This window comes from Anticarsia gemmatalis, chromosome 22 (assembly GCF_050436995.1).
Source record: "Anticarsia gemmatalis isolate Benzon Research Colony breed Stoneville strain chromosome 22, ilAntGemm2 primary, whole genome shotgun sequence".
Lineage (NCBI taxonomy): Eukaryota > Metazoa > Arthropoda > Insecta > Lepidoptera > Erebidae > Anticarsia > Anticarsia gemmatalis.
In genome coordinates this window covers 3993705-4015879 of record NC_134766.1, presented here as the reverse complement: position 1 = coordinate 4015879, position 22175 = coordinate 3993705, and the positions used below count along the sequence as shown (strand labels likewise).

The 22175-nt window shown below is 34.9% G+C and overlaps 1 protein-coding gene across 4 annotated transcripts in view; it reads right to left on the bottom strand.

The window, feature by feature from the left end:
- The window catches only part of scra (anillin, actin binding protein), a 61258-nt gene extending 46865 nt beyond the window's left edge, over window positions 1-14393 (bottom strand). For 3 of the 4 annotated variants that reach the window (XM_076129565.1, XM_076129567.1, XM_076129568.1), the window contains exons 1-6: window positions 14227-14393; window positions 13638-14124; window positions 11868-11984; window positions 10180-10370; window positions 9164-9301; window positions 8038-8124 (exon numbers count right to left, since the gene is read on the bottom strand). In XM_076129565.1, the coding sequence (XP_075985680.1) occupies window positions 8038-8124; window positions 9164-9301; window positions 10180-10370; window positions 11868-11984; window positions 13638-14124; window positions 14227-14244 (1038 nt within the window). In that variant the 5' untranslated portion in view covers window positions 14245-14393. The remainder of the gene's footprint in view (window positions 1-8037; window positions 8125-9163; window positions 9302-10179; window positions 10371-11867; window positions 11985-13637; window positions 14125-14226) is intronic. The other variant, XM_076129566.1, reaches the window with a different exon arrangement.
- Between the last annotated feature and the right edge of the window lie 7782 nt (window positions 14394-22175).

Genomic DNA, 22175 nt, shown 5'->3' with positions numbered 1-22175 from the left:
TTACCTAGCAAAATACCTAATATTCCATAACTCCAGATAAGAAAGACTTTTAGATATGTGTACTTTACGCTACGGAATAAAAATAGCTTGTCCTATAAAGACTATAATTATTTAGTCCGATCAGTATCTTCGACAAAAAGTCTAGTAATACCATTTACTCTGACACCTCGTCAATGTTCGTCTACATTCCACAAACACCACGATCACTATTAAGTAAATAACGGGCGTGAGAAACACAACACTAGTGTCTGTACAAATATAGCAATCGTAATCCTGTATTGTACATTGTAGAGGTGCATACTCGACTCGACGCACACGATTTTACGTGAAAGCGCATGAAATATGGACATTTGGATAGCAAACAGACTTAGCATCTCATAGAACAGGATTTCTTCTACGAAATGCTAAGTCTGTTTGCTGGGCAAGGGCTCTTCTGCAGGGCAAAGGTCTCCTCCCAAACTAGGGAGGGGTTAGGCCTTGAGTCCTAGAACAGGATACTAAATTTTAATCGACAAAATTGTACAGTATAAATTTGAGTGTACATTAGAGTGGGCCATATTGTAAAAGGGGTAAAAATACTGAACTGTCCATTTGTTTAACAAAACTAGTTTTGATATAATCTAAATCTAGGATACAATAATTGTCAAATTACAAATGCAAGTAATATTAACCTTATTTTTGAGACCTGCATTAGTAAAATTTGTTTTTAGCAATAATCTAAAAATACTGGAGGTACACAGCTTTAGTCGAACTAAGTACATCTCTCAATAGCTTAGTAGCTTTAGAGCTCTAGCTGTATTTTACTCAATTCATCTTGTGCTTTACTGCTTCTTGACTATGTTAGTTTAACAGTAAATCATTGTTTACGTCTTGTAATATTTCGTATAGTATACAACACAATCTTAAGCCGAGCTTATTACTATTTGTTCGCAACTTTCAGAGATTTCGCTGAGAAATAATATGGCTGTAAAATAGTTCACTATTTTCTATCATAAAAAAAATAATTACTAAATGAATTGCTAAGCGCAAAACTGGGGAGCAGCTGAACTGATGTCGCTAATTCTTATTTTATAACATTATTTGAAGTACGATGATGATTCTTACGGAGAGAATAAATAAAAAAATATGAATCGACTGTTAGGCGGTACGAAGTTCGTCGGGTCAGATAGTTTTTAATATAATATTATGTTTTTTAGTTTAATACAATATTATTCTTCAGAAACCAGTACTTAATCTTTTTATCTAGGTATTTAAACTACAGAATAACTATACCTATTGCCTAAGGCAGTTTATCTTTAAAAGTAGTTATATGCTAAGTGTATAATTATGTGATACAGTTATAAACAATATAAACTAATGGCAGACATCAAATTATAATGGATCTGGGCGGGCCAAGTGTCGGGTGACGAATGGAGTAATGAACGAACACGTTAGCTTGCTAATCTTGAAATATAAATGGCCAATATGGAGAAAATGTTTTACCAATACAATCAAAGTATAATAAAAAGGACTGGCTGACTGGCATAGTTATATATCAACGCACAGTCCAAATCACTGTATGGATTGGGCTGAAATTTAGCAAGCAGGTAGATGTTATAACGTAGGCATGATTTTGATCAATTTGACACCAAAGGGATAAAATATGGGATAAAAGTTTGTATGAAAATTCTGTCTTAAGACACAAACACGCGGGGAAAGTCGCGGGCAGAAGCTAGTTAGTAATAGAAGTGCTCATAAGGAAGTGCATGTGGGCAAAATAGTACTTACCTAACATTAAAATAATTATAAATGCCTGATTTCTTACTCAGATACTAGAGAACAAGTAATGATGATATTTGACGGTAGTATTTATTATTGTCAATGCTAGTCTGTCTGTTACAACTTACGTTAGTAGAAAGACATTCGACCCGTCTAATTTTAGCTCCCATCTTAAGTACACCATAAACCTGTCATTATCAAATATCGTAGTCATAAACACCTGAACTCAAATCGACATAATATTCTTAGAAGCATAACACAAGTCACAACAGATATAGATACGACCCACATTACAGTTACACGGAAGCTGCGATGGATGATGACATTTTAACCGTCAGAAGCACGCGAGATGCGGATTTAGATTCAACTCTTGCGCATACTGAATGCTTGGTAAATTTATACTAATATTATAAAATTGTAGAGTTTGTTTTTGAACGCACCAATCTCAGAAACTACTGGTGCGAATTGAAACAATATTTTAGTTTTGGCCTATTATTGAGGAAGGCTTTATAGCATCACGCTACGACCAATACGAGCAGAGTACAAGTTAAAATTGTTACAAAAACGGGGAAAATGATCACCTGTTCTCTTATATGTGACGCAAACGAAGTTGTGGGGGTCAGCTAGATAGATAGATCGTGGGCACCGCTTGTAGTAAACATTGGTTTCATTCAACTGTGGGTAGTTTTGGTAGCCGACAAAACCACGTAATGCTAATTTGGAATGAATGAATGGGTATGAGTATATTGTATTACAAAGTGTTGTGTAGTTTTGTTGTGCTGATCTCGTGAGAAAACACGCTATATACACACGACTCTGACTTGACTTTGACTTTGACTTCGACATAGTAAAGTCGTATGGAAGCACAAGAGTTGCAATTTAATCAACATAATAAGTGATAGGCACATAATAGGTCTTTTTTATTATCGTTTGTCTCTAAGTGAGTCTTTAAAACAATTTAAACAATTTTTTTTTTCAGTAAAATAATCTACATTCTTACGAAGACTAAAACTTTCTTAAAATTTACTCAAAAGAAAAGAAGTATCTTTGCGACTAAAAATCTAATAACTTATTTCTATACTCCCGGAATGAGAGTGGGTAGACGCATAGCACTGTATTATAGAAAATAACAATAACACCATCAAGTGACCCACCACAAAACACAATAATTTGGTCAATATTTACTCGTCACCCGCATATCACCCTAGGTTTGAACGCAAGGTAAACGGTGTATTATGTCACCAGCCACCATGAATGGACCATCATAATAAACCCATATACAAATGTTTATTGTTATGACAATGCAAATATGGGAGCTAGTGTTGTTACTAATTAGAACTTATTTGTTTTGAAAGGTATTTGAAGATGGGGACTGTGAAGATCACAATCGAACTGTTACAAATTTATTGACTGTAAATGAATTAGTACAAGCTTGTATAGTTCTGTGGAACGAGTGATATTATCTGCAACAACGAATCATGAGATCTTAGGGTCGAACTGGAGTCAGGCAGTATTATTGGAGTTTGCCTAATTCATTTGGAAAATTCGCAATGGTATTGCGGAGTCAATTTTTATATTTTATGAATCATCACGATTTACATTTTCAGTGAATGGATTTCAGGTTGAATTAACTTTACCAATGACACCACAGCAAACATTACCAAAAAATCTATATCTCGTCGTTATCGAAATGATATGCTCATCATTAATAAACAAACATTTTTACATCACAAATCGTTAAACGCATCCACCCTACGTAATATCGCGCACACTCAAGAATACTAAGCAGATGGGCACATCGGTTAAGTTTATCTAAACGTTTCAGTGTCAAATGATACGTCACGGACAGACCACACGTAGAGATGGTAGGGATCAATCCGATGATAACATGTGTGAATGAGTATTTTTTTTTAACAAATTTTGTCCTGGAAGGATTAAACAGGGTGGTTTTAACCTTCGACATTTTGATGCTGCATTAAATCCTACGTAAAGATTGAAATAACTGCAATAATGGGTTGCTACAATTAGTTTTATCCCAGAATTGCTAAAACAATTTGCAAATATCGACTTACTTTTGGTGGTCATCTATAAGTACTGTTATTTTTATTATAAACGTATACACAGACGTGACGCCGTTTTACAGGTCCCGTGTAATGAGGGGTAAAGCCTAAATCCTACGATCAGAAGAAGAAGTCGTATACAGTTCCGGCCAGACCCATAATATTATTTATATGAAATAATATTTCCCATATTATCGATTTAATTTGGCAGTTAAACAAAAGAAATTGAGGTCAACATCAACCCGTGGTAAATTTAACCAAAGCAGTCTACACTCCCCATGGTCCTGTCTCTCAGAAAGGCTATAAAACCTTGAAAACAAAGGTGACCACAGGAACAATTCGGTAAGAGGCAAAAGCTGGCAAACACGGTGTTTTGTAAGGGAACGGTGTAAAGAACAATGGCGCACACTCGGCCGCATATTATTAGTGCGTTGATGTAGTGAAAGAATGCGCGTGCGACGATTTTATGCATAACGCTGTAGGGCTGACGCACAGCTGTAATCTGTGACATAATAAGTTGGAAAAAGGTTGAATAGTGTTCTAGATTTCTTGATAACCGTTCATTGCCTTAACTTAGCATGTAAGACTACCAAGTACCCTATTTTGTGTAAAGTATAATCTTTATTTAATCTTCAAAGTTATTGTACACCATTTGCGAGCTGTCACGTCACGCAAGACACTTACCTAATAGATGCAAAATACGTTTTAGTACATATAACAACATTTCAATTGATTATTTTCATTTCTTTTGCTTAACTTATACAAATGATAAAGATTAATTTACTAATAGTTTATATAAATAAGAATTTTATTAACTAACAAATTTATTTCACTTCAAAAGGTACATAAAATTCTACAAAACCGTTCATCTCAATAATTTCACCCACGTAAAACCCTAGGCACGAAATTGGTCTCGTCACAAAACTCCCTTTGTGCGGCGGCCCACCCAGACGCGGCCGTCGGGGAAAAATAACTCTGACTTAAATATAGCCGTTAAACGTCCAAATAAGTCGTAAAGTTCTCGTAGAAAAGGACAAAAGCAACGGACGTACTGTAGACTTGAATTTATTTTTGAGAAAAGTGAGATGTGCTATTTTCAAAGAATTTTGTACTTTAATCTTAGGAGTATTTTTGAAGTGTTTTAGTGATTGTTTTTATGACTCTACGCCCGAAATTGTCGTTCTTATGTCGCTCGATGGTAAAGATAGAGATAAATTTTTATCATACGCGTAATAGACTAGAAACTAAACAAGGATATAGAAATAGGCTTACTTAAGAACAGGATTTTCAAATTACTGAAATTATATCCTGGCGGGATATAATTTCAGTAATTTGAAAATCCTAATCCGCATGAATATTATAAAACTTAAATCGTTCTTAAATATAAATTTGACATCAACAGTTAAATAAAAGCCTTGCAATCGTAGGTAGGTTAAACGATTAAGGACATGGTCTTCCAGGTAATAATATCATTTAATGAAAGGATATCAATAAAATATGAACAAGGTCTTTATGTCATAAATGACTCAACCGATATTTATTATTTGACCAATGAGGTCAAGCAACCCTTTGACAGAGAAATTAACTAATAAATCAAATATATTTAACCCATATCACACTGCTGTGCAAGGGGGTTTGGGCCTTCGCATACCTTTAAGAACAGTTCTAAAGAACTCTCAGGCATGCAAAGTTGCACAATGTTTTCCTTCGCCATTGAAACAAGTGATCATTATTTCTAATACACACATAGCTTCGAAAAGTCATTAGTCTATCGCGTCGGGTTTAAACCCGCACTACTAACTATTTAGAGAAAAAAACCACACTGTACATGAGCCTATTATCTATACTAATATAATAAAGCTGAAGAGTTTGTTTGTTTGTTTGATTGTTTGTTTGTTTGTTTGTTTGAACGCGCTAATCTCAGGAACTACTGGTCCGATTTGAAAAATTCTTTCAGTGTTAGATAGCCCATTTATCGAGGAAGGCTATAGGCTATATAACATCACGCTACGGGCATTAGGAGCGGAGTAGCAACGAAAAATGTTACAAAAACGGGGAAAATTATGACCCATTCTCTCTTCGGTGACGCAAGCGAAGTTGCGCGGGTCAGCTAGTATTATATATTTCCTAACATTGACTAATCATTACTTAACCAATATAATCTACAGCGTGTTTACAATATAATCATCTGATAGATACATTGTGTGCTGAGCTGCTATGTAAATACGTCAGCTGTTTAGTATGCCATGCGGGATCATCAAATTGACGCTACATGTAACTATGGTAATCCTTGATTTGACTAGCATAGGAAAATGTGTAGAGTCGACTAGGACAACAATAATTTTTTACTTTGTGTTGCTTGTATGTACTTAAATAAAACTATAATATTATAACTGTTTTTGGCGTTAGCTTTTTATTACAGCAAATGGCTGGAAGACTACAGTTATGTTTCATTTGGCAAGCGGTGGTCTTGATAAGTTTTTAAAAGGTAAGTGTATCAGTATAATATTATAACACTTTCTTATTAATGGACTGAAGGTCTCCTCCCTCGTTCGAGAGGAGACTTGCCCAGCAGGGGGACAATCACGGGTTATAAAAAAAATCTAACAAATATCCTATTTAAACAACAAATACGGACGGGGATAGGGGACTTTGAATACTTTCAAAAACTGTATTTAATTAACTTTTATAAATTTTCATTTACACGGTTTCCTTTAGCACAAGAACATGACTGTAACCTAATACACACATTATTCCAAAAGGTCTGGTCTGTTGTGTTCGACCACTTGGGTGGGTTTCAAACGCTTAGCCCATTGGGGTATTACTACTTTTATTTAACAACTATTGAAAAAAAGTTTTAGTTGAATATCCACTCTATTTCTTTTGAGAACAGTCTAACCAAAGGTCGCGTCGCTATCTGCGTACTAAACAGTCTAAACATTAGTCGCTCGTACGCAAATCTGTTGTCCATTCACGGCGACCACGTGTTCTTACGATGTGTCAACAAATATGTATTTACATACTTATTATTTTGTATTTAAATGTACTTGTATTAATTACAAAGATAGTTTTATAGTATGTTAATTCGATTGTTATTGTATGTAAAATATTTAGCCATTTTAACGGAACAGAGGGGCTAAAATCGCAAAAGTAATAAAAAGTGGATAAATAAATGGTATATATGTAAAGAAATAAGACTCATTTTCATAACAGTTCGAATCTAATAAGGGTGACTCAATTATAATGCCATCCATCGGAAACACCAGATACTAAAAGTCTTTAGAAAAACTTTACCGTTGGAAAATGTAAAACTGGACTAACTAATCAATCCTTGAGTCTGTTGTTAATTTATTATAACAATGGGTTAAAACCGTCAATTTCTAATAAAAAAAAATGCAGTGTACTCACAACAGAAAGTGCCTACGAAACACAACATAGCAATGTAGCTGTGATACAAGTAAACTTTGCTTAGTAGGCGCTTTATACGAGCGTAAAACAGTAGGATTTGTTGTTAAATTGTATTAATCATCAAGCAAAGAATTTGCCGATATGATGTGATAGAAAAACACTTAAACTCAAGTCAGTTATAGGCCTATTGTGAGATTGTTGCTGTGTGATCATAGTGTAGTACCGCGGTACGTAAAGATGCAACTTCGCCGTTTTCAATATAAAATTGTACCCAAAACCGTTTTGTTAAATACACGAACAAACCCATTCACCATTGTTCCAATCATAAGATATTGAGGGATATTAGTAGGGATTTGGATAAATAATTATTTTAATAAAGGGGATAACTTTTATGTAACTCAGTATTACGTTTATAAAATTAAAATCATAAATTTGTTAGTTTTAACTACTTATAAATATCGTTAAGTACCGTTATCAACATCTATGCTGAAAATAAATAATAATATAATAGGTACATACTTAACAACAAAAAAATATTACATAAAAATAATAACAAAAATTTATACTTACCTTTTCAACATTAACAATATCTTTTCCAAAAAATACTTTTTTACATCAATCAATATAATTTTCAATTGCTAAAATTCTCAAAGAAAAAAACAAAAAATCCTCTAAATACGGAACAATGAGAAAAATATAATTACTAACATAAAGTATCAATATCACAAAATGTTTTGCCTACAAAATTATTCAGTACAGTTCCTGAAAGAGATACATAACTATTATATACTCTTACACGCTAGGTACTTACCAATTCAGCTACAATCTGCTTGTTCAGCCTTTGGCACTCGTTCGATGCCGGCCTCGTGAACGTGTGCGAGTCGAACTTCTTTATAGGCTGCAACAAACATTTTATAGTCAACTAGCTGACTCGGAAAACGTTGTTTTGCCATTTTTTTTTTAATGTTAGAGTTGGGCAACCCTTATCACTTAGGGGATAAATAGATGTTGGCCGATTCTCAGAACTACTCAATATGCTCACAAAATTTTATAAATTCAGTCAAGACGTTTTGGAGAATTACGGGAACCAACTTAAAAGGTTTTGATCTATCTCCCTTTGACTAAAAACAATAGACCTTAAAAGTGTATTTTTAATAGATATTACATTCTACGTGAAGTCAGGCGCAAGACCCAAGCCTTAACGTTATTTTCGAAGCATGGAGGATTCGAATCCGAGACTCATTTACTAGACATGAAATATAAGAACAGTTTAAGAGTTATACTGTTTTATGTGCAGAAGTCATGTTCGTTATAGCACACAAAGATAATAAAATAATAAAACGGTTGACATACAAATTGATCTTAAAGAACTCGTTTGTCTCAAACCTTGTATAAAAATAAAAGTCAATGAATGCATAATGCACATTTGCATACTCATTCTGATGAGCAGGATTCACAAATGACTGTTTTTAACGAGATCAAGTACCAATTTTCAACATTTATGGATAGACTATCCACTAGATAAAGCGAAGAAGCCCAATTCAACGTATTGCACTAATGAATAGATGTATCCCCCCCCCCCCCCCTCTTATTCATAAAAATATATCAAGTTATGAAAGGCTTATAGAGTGTTTTGTTTCTTTCACTCCTTAGCGAAATGAAAAGGAGAAAACATATTATAGTAGCTTTTTAACTAAAATAGGTTTAGGCTAAGTTTATATGATCGCGCGGAGCCGCGCGGAACTTTCAGCTGCGCGGTACAAGATCGGAGTAAACAGCTAGTATTATCTACGTCACCAAGGGTACGTGTCGTATAGGCCTAACTGCCAGATAAAGAAACTATGATTTTTTTTTATTATTTTGTCCCCTTGTAGACAAAACTTATTCTTAGATCTAAAAACCGTTAAATTCTACATTTATACTACAAAGTGTCAAACCTGTTTAGCTTTGCCGGCGGATTCTATCGCCTTGTTGATGTCCTTGAATGAATGTATGGAGACGTCGAGAGTAGAAGCGTCTAGTTCTTTTTGCTTGGGCTCCAATTTATTCGTCGTCTTCTTTGCGTTCACAGGTTGCTGTAGAGAAAAGAAATAATGAGACTTTGAATATCCATACCAATATTATAAATGCGAAAGTAACTCTGTCTATCTGTTACTCAATCACGCCTAAACTACTGAACCAATCTGCATGAAATTTGGTATGGAGATACTTTGATACACGAGAAAGGACATAGGCTACTTTTTACCCCGGGAAAATTACGCATTCCCATGGGAAAATTCAGGTGGCGGACGAAGTCGCGGGTAAAAGCTAGTAAAATATATTTTGAGCTAGCGAAAGGCATAGGCACATTGTACTTATATAGTAGTGCGATTAGTAAAGAAAGGTCTAGCGGCCGTTGACAACTTTGTGATAGGCACTATGCTCTACATTGATTCATGCATTATAGTAGCATGTACTTCATAGTAAGCTCTAGTCTAAATTGATGTACACTAATTGCCAACTGCGAAATGGGTAGGCAGATATCATTTATAGCCATTAACGATTATTTTGATTCTACAATTAGATAATTAAATTCTTGTTGTTTTTTTTTTTGGAATGCAAACAAACAACGTTTATTATACCCATTGTTTATTGACAAACGCCATAAAAGAAACAACATAAATTATATTATGACTTCTGTTCAGCATTCCAGAGAAATAATATTGTATTAAGATTATAACTACTATAATCTATCTAGGATGCTGCAGATCTTTGGTAAAGAGAATTTGTTTGCAGGCATAGTCAATATTTTGACAGATGTTAGTTCCTTAATCACGCCAAACTACTAAACGAATTTTTAGGTATCCTTTAATTAACACATAGGGTATTTTTAACACGAGAAATCTTTTCACGCGAACAAAGTCACAGGCTTTAATGCTAGTGTTAAGGCGCTAGATTACTAGCATCGACTTACATAACTATGACTTGTCAAGTCGTCCTCCCAGCTGTTGATTTCATCGGCTAAAGCCGCTAGTTTCCCGAACTTTCTCTTGCCGTCCAGCTGCGGCCGCGGCTTAGGCTTGGCGGGCTCGAACTCTGAAGGCGGAGTAGCTGCTGAGAAGTCGTTCTCGGTACGATGGATGGGCGACGATAGATTCGGTTTATCTGTAAAAAAAAATTGTATATTAGGTATTTTTTGTTTGTTATAGTAGTTGCTAATGTACTGTGGCTATACAGCTGCTTTTAAAATGTTAATAAATTCCTTAATGTGTATTTATACCATAAATAATTTTCAATGAAGAAACATGAATGTAGAAAGGATTCGACCGTAAGGAATGTTATAACCATTTATTTGAGTATATTTTAAAACCTACTTATGTTTATATCCTGAAAATTCGCAAGAAAAACTCTTTTTTTTTTGTGAAAACTGACCTTACGTAACAAAGCAAAGAACTTAAGTTACAGATTACTAATTTAATTTCTAAGTAATTTCACAGTCAAATAATTTTATTTCAGAAGAATCCAGTAGCAATAAAAAAATTAAATACCAGTATTTTCTATACAGCAAAGCTAAGTAATGAATGAACAGTCAAGCTTTCACTTAATACAATATCTCCTTATCCTTATCACATCCTGTTTATATCAGGATGTATATTATTATATCAATGCAGGATACAAATTATACTACCGTGAGTCAAATGTAATACATTAGTAAGTTGACTAATAGTAATTATGATATGATGGTGATGTCAGGTCTCTGTATATACTGTTTCAAATATTTTTGGTCATATTATTTATACTACTATTATAAAGCTGAAGAGTTAATTTGTTTGTTGAACGCGCTAATCTCAGGAACTAATGGTGCGAATTGAAAAAATCTTTGCTGATGGATAGCCGATTTATTAAGGAAGTCTATAGACTATATAACATCACGCTGCGACCAATAGGAGCAGAGTACGAGTAAAAAATGTTACAAAAACGGGGAAAATGATTTCCTGTTCTCTCTTCTGTGATACAAGCGAAGCAGCGCGAGTCAGCTAGTATAATATAATAGTTGACCCATAGTAATTATGATATGAAGATGATGTAGGTACTGTTTAATATTTTGTTTGGTTATTTTTATCAGGTATATAGATGTTATTGACGAATGCAGATATTGCTTCAGGATATAACGCAAAGATAAGAACAGAGAGTGTAGTTTTGATAAGAGTAAATCCCCAATTCCTTAATATTTGGAAGTTTGGTCTTACATCTTTTTAATGACTATGGGAATATTCTCAGTTGGTATATATAGTTTGCTGGAGAGCCCAGTGTAATGGTTATTATTTTGCCATATACTTGGTAGTCTATGATGTGACCAACAATTATCAGCTAACCATGTGTGCCTTTCATACTCTTCAGCTTAGACCTCTAAGCAAACAACTATGATGTTCAGCTATCATTATACAAATAAAATAAATAAATAACTACAGATACCTGGATCTGAGCTATTGTTAGATTCCGCAAGAGAATTGGTTACATTTAAGTTTTAGATAAGGGGAATAAGTAGTAAATAAAGGAATAAATATAAGCTAAGATAGAATTGACATTGTCATTTTATGTAAAAAAAAGTACTGTTAAATAAATAAATTAATAATTACAATAAAATTACAATAAAAATACCTGAGTATAGATTGCCAAGTCTGTCAAGTCGAGACTTGAAGTTGTGTCTCAGTCCTCGATCAGACCTCTGTTCTGCCATCTCTGTTGATGCCTTCTCCAATTTATTGGATGAGTCTTCTGGAAATCAAGGAAATATATTATAGCTATGTTTATATTCTTCACAAATAACTATGTTATATTTTAAATGATGAAATCTATCTAACAGTTACATTTTTTGCAGTTGAACTATGAAATAGTAATGGTGAAATTTTTAGAGGTCTTTGTCTTGAAAATCCAGGATCAAACATCAACATAAGCAGTCTTGTGGTAGCGTAGTATCACAGTTGACTAAACAGAAGATATGCCTACTAACATTTATAAATATACTATACACATGAATAACACACATGAACAATTTATTAGTCAAAGACTTAAAAGGATTCAAACTAATTCAGGTTTACTGACACTACATATTTAGTATAATTACCTTGAACACACAGTAAAGGGACATAACAGACGTTTCTTTCCTCAACATAAATAGAAAAGGACAACACAATTTCATATTTTAAAAGACAATTATCCGTAAAATAAATGTTTTTCGTACCTTCTGCGTAAAAGATACACCACTCTCAACTGCTCTTCAAAGAAATAAACTAACTAATAAAAAAACAAATATATCAAAAAGCTCAATTAACAAGAATCTAATAAGCTAATGTTTTGTTGAACTTTAGAGCAACATTTAGCAATTAATTTGTGGAATCGTTATCATTATAGTGAGTAATGGTTTAAAACGTAATTGTTTTGTGGGTCATTGTCTTTGTGATTCTTCCTGCTAGCCAGTGTGGCGACGGGAATATAGATTATGTCATGTTTTACTAAAAACACTAGAAATATTAGGCTTTGTTAGTGATAGACATTTTGTAGTATTAAATGTGACTTAATTGAAACCTCACACTAATTTAGATAAACAAATAATTAATAACAATGATAAACTCATAATGAGATGTTGATAATAAAATTCATTATGGACTCAAAAGTAAATAATTTACATAATATATATTTTGACATTTTATTGGTCTATCTTTACTTTTTTTAAGTTTGGGTGAAGTTTTCATAGTGCCAGATATTAAATTTACCCAAACTTTGAACCTTGTTTCAATCTAAAGCACCAATATCTATAACCAATTGTCTAATATTATGTCTTGAATGATGGTATATGGCTAATCTAACAAATATCAATATCAATTTATCACAAAGTACCTAGTCAGATATCAGTTAGTAGACAGTGTCTACTAGTAGTGCTATAACAATAGATTGTAGCACAATTCCCTTAGACACAATATGCACCAAGGACTAAACTCAATAGTTCACAACTTTTTGCGCTTTTCAGTTAGTATTGTTCTTTGTACTCAAGTTAATGATTATCATATGTTAGCATTTGCTGTACAGAACAGCAATAAATACAATATATGGGTAACTTTTACTCGGTATTAGGAGAACTTGAAGCTGACATTTTGTCATAAGCAGTAAAGGTAATGGTGAGGAAATTGAATTATATGTTCCAGCCACAAAGTTCATAACTTCTATTTTCCAGCCATAGAGTTATGATCAGTAATTTGCCAATTATGTATCTTCAAAGTCAGTTAGAAAAGCATTATACCATGCCTGATTTTAATCCAATTATTGATCTCATTAGGACCAGCTAAAAACTCAATATGATGCAAAGTACATTGTACACTTAGTCAACTATGAGAGCAACTAGAAACCAATAAGATTGCAAGTGAAACTTACCCGTTATCTCCTTGATAACAACATTAGGTCCAGACAGTGCCTGTGAGTCATACACCACGCTGATAGGCGCGTCTCTTTCTTCCACCTGCACCTCAATCTGGATGTCATTTCGATGAGAAATATTGATCTCCACCGACACGTCCGAGTTCCGGCGGTTAATACTACCTCTTTTAGGACTTTTGAACTCTTTTTTAGTCACAATAACATCGTTCCGCGCCCGCTGTGGTGACGCCGTCTCACTCTTCAAACTTGACCTTTTAGCAACAACTTTAGTAGGAGTTTCCGACCTCGAATGATCTTTCGACTGCCTCCTCGGCGAAGTAATCGACTCTCTAGCAATTTTATTCGGAGATTTAACCGGCGAATTCTCCGATTTAACCACAGCAATGTTCTCTGATAACGGTTTCCTTTTAGGAACGGTTTGTCCAGTGTTAGCAAGTTTTTGATCTATTTTCTCCTGTCTAGCTCGCGCCCTCTCTAACATGCGCTGAAATTAAACAATTAAGAATAAAATCTAGCCATTTTGCAATGACCTTCTCAATTATGCGACCGTTAAAACATAAATTATAAAATCACAGTTCGCACATACCTGAGTGAAAGGATCCATGATTATAACACAATAAAAAGTGTCCGAATATCACAAATCACACAGTAATCATAATTCGTTAACACTTTTTACTATAATTATCGGGTAACAACAGTTTTAAAAATATTCTCACAAGAAAACAGTTCCACCAAACATTCACCCGTTGGTAATTTGACGTTTGAAACAAAAATTTGAATTTAGTTTACAGTTGATCCGGTAGGCGTCGCTCTGACGAACGCTTCCCGTTCGGAAATTGAAACGCTTAAAATCGATCGATGCATAAATATTACAATAAATAAGAGTAATATAATATATTACAATTATTATTCTTGATTGTATATTTATGAAAACGGATAGGTAGGTAGTAATGATATTTTAATTATTTGATGTACTTTATACGCATCGTTACATTCGGTGTTCAGTATGCAGTTAGTTTCATTTCCGCTTCATAGATGTCGCTAATCACAAAAGAGCAAACATGAGTATTTTGTGTAATGTTTTATGCAGTTTGATGCATCAAATAATGTTTAGTGGCTCGTATACGACAGGACCGATTTTAATCATCTTTATTTTATTGGATTTATTTTCTTTCTGAACAGAATAACCAATATACATAATATATGCAAATCTATGTACGTCTATTACGCTACCATGGCTAAACCACGGCATTGACATTCAAGAAATTAACCCTGATGATAGCCATACGTCCTAGGAGACGGACTACTTCCTAAAAAATCCAGTGCTGCACGCATAATAAGGCATTGTTTCTGACTTATGTTATTAAAAAATGACTTAAATATGCTTAGTTAGAAGATAACCAATCATTAATCTCGCTATGCTCCACCTTGTATTTTTATCTAAACCAGTAAACTACCGTAATATGTTCCAAAACCAGTTCTCTGTTGGGTTATTTCCACCGAGTATGTCATGTAAATACAATAATAACTAGAACAAGTCATTAGGTTAACTGCATAACCATGTTATCAATGTTACAATATTAGGTACGAGGAACAAACTAGTTTATTTGCTATTCCTATTATAGTACGACTACGGGAAAAAACGTAAAAAAGGATACCTACTATTTATTTGTCTGCCTCCACTAAGCATTTTACTAAAAAAAAGACAACTCCTGCACTAAGAATTGCTCTTATGTCGCGGAGACTTTTACAAACATACAAGCAACGGACACAAAGCACAACCAGACCCGAAACAATTGCTCCGTGTGGGAATCGAACCCGACGCAATGGTTTTCGGCGTGACCTAAACCACTGCCTTTATTTCTTGCCTGCGGCTATGATTCTACAACTACGATACAAACCTTAGTAATAAAGGTATGTACCTACTTAGAGAATATTCTGTTGCCTATGTTTATTCTATACTAGCTGACCCGCGCAACTTTGCTTGCGTTACATAAGCGTTAAAAATGTTCCCCGTTTTTGTAACATTTTTCACTGGCACTCTGCTCCTATTGGTAGTAGCGTGATGATATATAACCTATAACCTTCCTCGATAAATGGACTATCTAACACTGAAAGAATTTTTCAAATCGGACACGTAGTTCCTGAGATTAGTGCGTTCAAACAAACAAACAAACAATCAAACAAACAAACTCTTCAGCTTTATAATATTAATTAGTATAGATAGGTACCAGAGGAAAAAGGTTAATAGTAAATTCCTAAACAACTCATAATTCTCAGGGACTGTCCCTCGAGGGTTAAGAACAAAACATTACACAAACATTACACCACTTTTGTTAGTAAACACATGATTCAGTTGGTGCAGTCAGCCGTACACTCATAATGAAGTTTAGAAACGCAGTAGGTAACTATAATCTAACAATTTAGTAGCGAGAAATACTTATTCATAAGCTAGTGTATTACCAAAATAAAGTAACTTTAACAAACTAACCGTCGTCAGCTGTATAGATAATTTTGTGGGTGAATGATCTATACATTTTTATACTTCCGCCAGCCGAAAACCTTGCATATAAGGCTCTCTTCTGTTTCAATTACTACTATTTTATCTATACTAATACTTAGGTCACTACTTATATTTTGAGCCTTGACGAATCTGATTGTTTTAGACGCCATTTGGTTTTTTCATCGTAAAGTTTGACCTTTTTGACTACTACATTCCTAAGAAAGTTTTGAAATCTGCGCTAAAAATATTTTCAATATCGTCGATCGAAAATTGTAAGTGTGCGGGAAAATGGTATTAGGATGTTAACATTTTCGTGGAAATATTTTTCACGACTTTCGAGGTGACTTATAGAAACAGTCGTGTCTATATCGACTTATTTATTATTTTGGTGATAAAGTCCGATCTTTTGAAAATTTAAAACGCTAATATGTAGAGTTCTAACATGATTATTCTTCCCTCACCAATGAAATTCCTGAAGGTCGTCCAAGGTCACCAGTTGTGTCCGGAAAAATCGATGCTGTGCGTAAATTAATTATGCATTTTCGTTTCCTGACACATCAATAGATCGATACAATCCTATACATTATTTCCACTCTTAGATATAAAATATTTGGAGAAAACATTTCCGTTTAGAAGTTTTTTTCTAAATGAGCCAATTTTTTTGTACAAGAATTCGCAAAGGTACTCGCGCCGATTAGTGCGAACAAATGCTTGAAAATTCTATCGTTTTGCTTCAAAATACATGTATCAAATTGTGACAGACCACAGATCTAGGATCTATGCGCATGAGCCGAAAAGTAAACGTCAGTCGACTTTATGGATGCTTTAAGATGAACCAAATCCAGAAAAAGTTTTTCGCGCTCGAAGCACTTCGAAACAAATAGTCCCTTGATTTTTTATAAAAACCTTTGTCACGGCCCAAAATGTCTTTAGAAAAATGTAGAATGGTTAATTCTTATTGATTTACAATCAAAAGTTTACCGAAAGACTGGTTTAAAATATGGAAAAACCACAAAATCCTACAAGTCGAGTGCCATAATGACAATGCCCGCCCTAACACATCTTGTTAAACAACCGGCTGTTATGTGCACGAAAATAATCGAATAAATTAGTTTCTCGCCACACACTACAGTTTGACATCAAATGACTTTATTTAGTTCCAAAACGTCAAGAATAAATAGTATTAACTTTGATTTTTCATCGGCACAAGAAACAGGTTATGCTTTTAAACACCCTGTTTTTGAGGGGTCTTCGGGAAAGAAAAAAAATATTAAAAAAATATTTCGATCGGATAAAAATCAATCTAGATCATGCATAAGAATACCCGAGAACACGATAAAGTAGTTTTCACTCACATATTTACCGTTTTTCATAGTTAGGCTCAAAATATAAGTAGTGGCCCACGTATTATAAAGCTGAAGAGTTTGTTTGTTTGTTTGAACGCGCTAATCTCAGGAACTACTGGTCCGATTTGAAAAATTCTTTCAGTGTTAGATAGCCCATTTATTGAGGAAGGCTATAGGCTATATATCATCACGCTACGATCAATAGGAGCAGAGAACCAGTAAAAAATGTTACACAATCGGGGAAAATCTCTCTTATATGACGCAAGCGAAGTTGCGCGGGTCAGCTAGTGATCTATAAATTTTTATACTTCCGCCAGCCGAAATCCTTGCATATAAGGCTCTCTTCTGTTTCAATTACTACTATTATAATAAACATAAATGATTCATAATCTGGTGCAGTCAGCCGTACAGTCATAGCGAAGTCTAGAAACGCAGTAGCTATAGTAGTTCAACAACTTAGTAGACAGATTTAGCATGCACATTTGTCTTGTTTAATATTTATAAACCTGTGTATTTCCAAAATAAAGGAGCTTTATCAAACAGGCAACTGTCAGCTGCATAATTTTGCGGGTCACTGATCTATAAGTTTTGAACTTTTTATACCTCCGCCAGTCGCGAACCTTGCGTACAAACCTCTCTTCTATTAGAACTATAGTAAACACAATGATTCATAATCTGGTGCAGTCAGCCGTACACTCATAGTGTAGAAACACAGTAGCTAGTATTAGTAACTTGATTCTTCTACGTCTTTGGCAAACGGCCAGAGGAATATTAAAATTTATAGGCGAATATGTGCACCTAGGAAAGTGGCGGAGAGTTTTACATTCAGCTTGAAAGGAGATCATCCATTTTGGGCCTTTTTTCAAAGTGCCGGCCAACAAAAAAAAGTGGCATGTATCAATAGACCTAGCCATTTGAAGCAATAGTTAGTATGGCACGAAACCGGTAGGATCGCTTTGAACCGAGTTATACAGGTTTGAAGATTCATAATATTCAAACATTAATTCATTTCTGAAAGTGCTGTAAAACATAAAATAATGATTGATTTTGCTGGAATTAACTATCTAAAGCAAATGACCACTCTGAAGTTGATTTAAGGTCGTAAGCCCACGTATCAACTCGGAAACGGGTCGTCACCGTATCAGCTCGAGATCATCAGTATTATTTGTATGTAATTCCCTACTGTAACACACTTATCGGAATTGTGTGCAACTAACAAACCATCGTCTAGGTAAGAGGTCATCTAGAGTGTTGCCGTTGGGTTGTTATGTTCGACTCATCGGCATGTGGAACAATATTTTGTGCTACGGGCACCATTTGTGATGAGGGCCCTTGTTATGAGGACACATGTTGCGGTTTAGAAGGTATGCCCGCGCTTCTATCGGAATTTGCACATAGTCCCGCACTTCACTCTGGGTGCTGGTGTATGCATAATGCGCATACGCACCACTCCCATCGTCGTGAGCCGAGACGATCACATAACGATTCCGATAAGTGTGTTACAGTAGGGAATTACATACAAATAATACTGATGAGCTCGAGTTGATACGGTGACGACCCGTTTCCGAGTTGATACGTGTGCTTATGACCTTAAATCAACTTCAGAGTGGTCGTTTGCTTTAGATACTTAATTCTAGCAAAATCAATCATTATTTTATGTTTAACAGAACTTTCAGAAATGAATAAATGTTTGAATATTATGAATCTTCAAACCTGTATAACTCGGTTTTAAGCGATCCTACCGGTTTTGTGCCATACTAACTATTGTTTCAAATGGCTAGCTCTATCGATACATGCCACTTTTTTTTGTTGGCCGGCACTTTGAAAAAAGGCCCAAAAATGTATGGAGCGTGGATGATCTCCTTTGCGTTAATAAAATCGAAATCACGATTAAGCGATATAAAAATTGTCTTTTCTCTTTTTAAGACTTTTCTCTATTATTATATTCAATGTATGGAGCATTGAATATAATAATATGGTAGCGTTTCTTTAGAAATCCGTGGAGTCCTACATTTTTTTCTTAGCCTGTTCTATCGTCCCACAGCCGAGCTAAGGCCTCCCCCCCCCCTTTCCTTCCCAATCACACGATCGGCTACAAGCTCCGACCAGCCCTCAAAAGTTTCCAGGTCATCTTGCCACCTTCCTTCGGGTCCTACAGATGCCTAGGTATAAAAAATATGTACTTTGTGGTTGTACCTACGTTAATTAGGTATCCTAGGATCACTAGACTGTCACGTAGACCTTGAGGAAAAATGCGAGAGTAGATAAGGTAATGAAATCACAGATTTTCCTCACAACAAATTTCCCGTTTGTCACCACTAGGGAAGTTCCTTTGTACAAGAACAATAACAAACAATCATACATACATAATATCACGCCTGTAATTATACCCGAAGCTGTGGGTAGAGGTAATACACCCACGTTTCGCCATTAACAATGTCAGTCCCGTGAAATATGGAACGAGTCTTGTCATATATCGGGCGCGTTACCAAACTCCGGGCTACTACTGAAAATAACTAAGTAATATAAATTAGACGAAGCTCAATAGCACTTTGCCCGACCTGGGGATCGAACCCAGGACCTTGTGTTTAGCAGTCGGTTACACTAACGACAGTGCCACAGAGACAGTAAAAGAATCACTCGTTTGAAAATGTGCACTTTGGGATAAATAGCAATCAGATGCAATTTTGACAGCTTTCATAGATTTCCTGTCAATTATTCATCAGTTAGGTTATCAAACACTTATTTGGTAGCCGTGAAACTGGCCCTTAGTCTTCAAATATCGCTCCTTGAATACAAAAGGGCCACAAATCGAAATCTATAAATTTTACAGGAGAGCCAAAACAAATTTTTGAAACTGTTTTTTTATAACATTTCATATATTTATTTATTAAATATAAGATGTTAATATATCATTAGATGCGTATTTTTTAGCTCTATCTTTCTACAAAATAAACTTTGTAATAGCTGTTACCTATTAAGAGAAAAAAGCATATAAGTCCCTTTTGCATTCAAAATTTGAACCAATATTATGAGAAATATGTCAAAAATTAAACACAGTCTTACAAATAAAAATGGTTAATTGTACTTTTTTGGTAAAAAAACCGTATCAAAAAGTTTAATAATAATTACTAAGTAAAACCATAACTGAATAGACCAGGAAAACATTGTATTAAACAATCTAAATAAAAAAATCTTAACTTTTTATTAAGTAAGTAAAATTATTGAGATCAACTTAGTGCGTAACTTTCATTATTTAGTAAAATTAAACATCAACCATCATCATCAATCAATGGGTAACGTGACGAGTAGACTGAGTGCAGCAGGAGTATTAAAGAAATAAGATAATAGAAAAGGTTTTTGAGTTTTATAAGCCTTTATATTGAGCATTCGTGGATTATTCCAAAGCTTTTGACAGCATTACTCATTCCGCCATAGAATCATCACTCCATCCAATTCCTACTTAAAGATACTATGTAGAATCGAACCTTCATACATCAAACTCATCAAAGCAATAGACAACAATATCATTCCAAATCCAAAGAAGCGTGAAACAGGGAGACCCGCTATCTCCCAAATTATTTACCAGCACCCTCAGAGAAATTTTCAGGAGCCTGGCGGTGTTATGGCAATCAAAAGCATAGTTGTAAGTGGTAAACAGTTAACAAACCATTGTTTTGTAGATGACATAGTCCTCTTCTCTTTTTCGGCATCGGAACTCGAATCAATGCTCAAAGATCTGAGCACGGCAAACCTTCAGATTGGACTGAGTAAGAACCGTACAAAAACACAGGTTATGACCAACAACACAAAACGTAGGGTCGAGGTAGACAGGCACGTCATAGACTATGTCGACGAGTACACTTGCTAGGGCCAGATAACCTCTTTTAACAACCGACGGGACAAAGAGTTGGACAAACGTGTCACAAGTGCCTGAAAGAGATCCTGGTCCAGGAAAGAGCTAATGAAGGGTAACCTTCCACTGTCACTGAAGTGAAAGCTCGTCGACATGTTTATACCTACTAGCCGTCCTTACCTACGCTGCCCAAACATGGTCCCTTACGGAAAACCAGAAAGAGCCAGAGAGCGATGGAGCATAGTATATTATGCATCAAAAGAACAGATCACGTCCGAAATTCTATACTGCGCTCCCAAACTCGCATAGCCGATGTAAGGGAGAAGACCGCCTGGCTGAAATGGAACTGAGCCGGCCACATTATCCATATGCATTCGGAAAGGTGGACCCGCATATCTACCAACTGGATGCCAGAAGATGGTCATAGTAGACGCGGGAGACTTAAATGGAGATGGCGGGATGATTTAGACGCATTTGAAAAGGACTGGTCGGATCTAGCCCCTGAAAGAGGAATTTGAAGGAAAGGGTGCCTCTTTACTTTGCCTGCATCAAAATGTATTATTTTATTTTTAAAATTGTAACGAAAACTAAAATTATTATCATACCAAACGGTCATATTTCTGGCCTTCCCATTCTAGCACGCTAAAAATGATTATTTATTCCACAATAATTTAATGCAAAAGGGACGTATTTCAAAATATGCTACTGTTATATTACAAAATATAATAACAAATACTAGTGTTTGAATGCAAAACGGTCGTTTTCAGAAATATGGCACTTTTGTATTACGAAATATGGTAACAAATACTATAGTTAGAATGCAAAAAGGA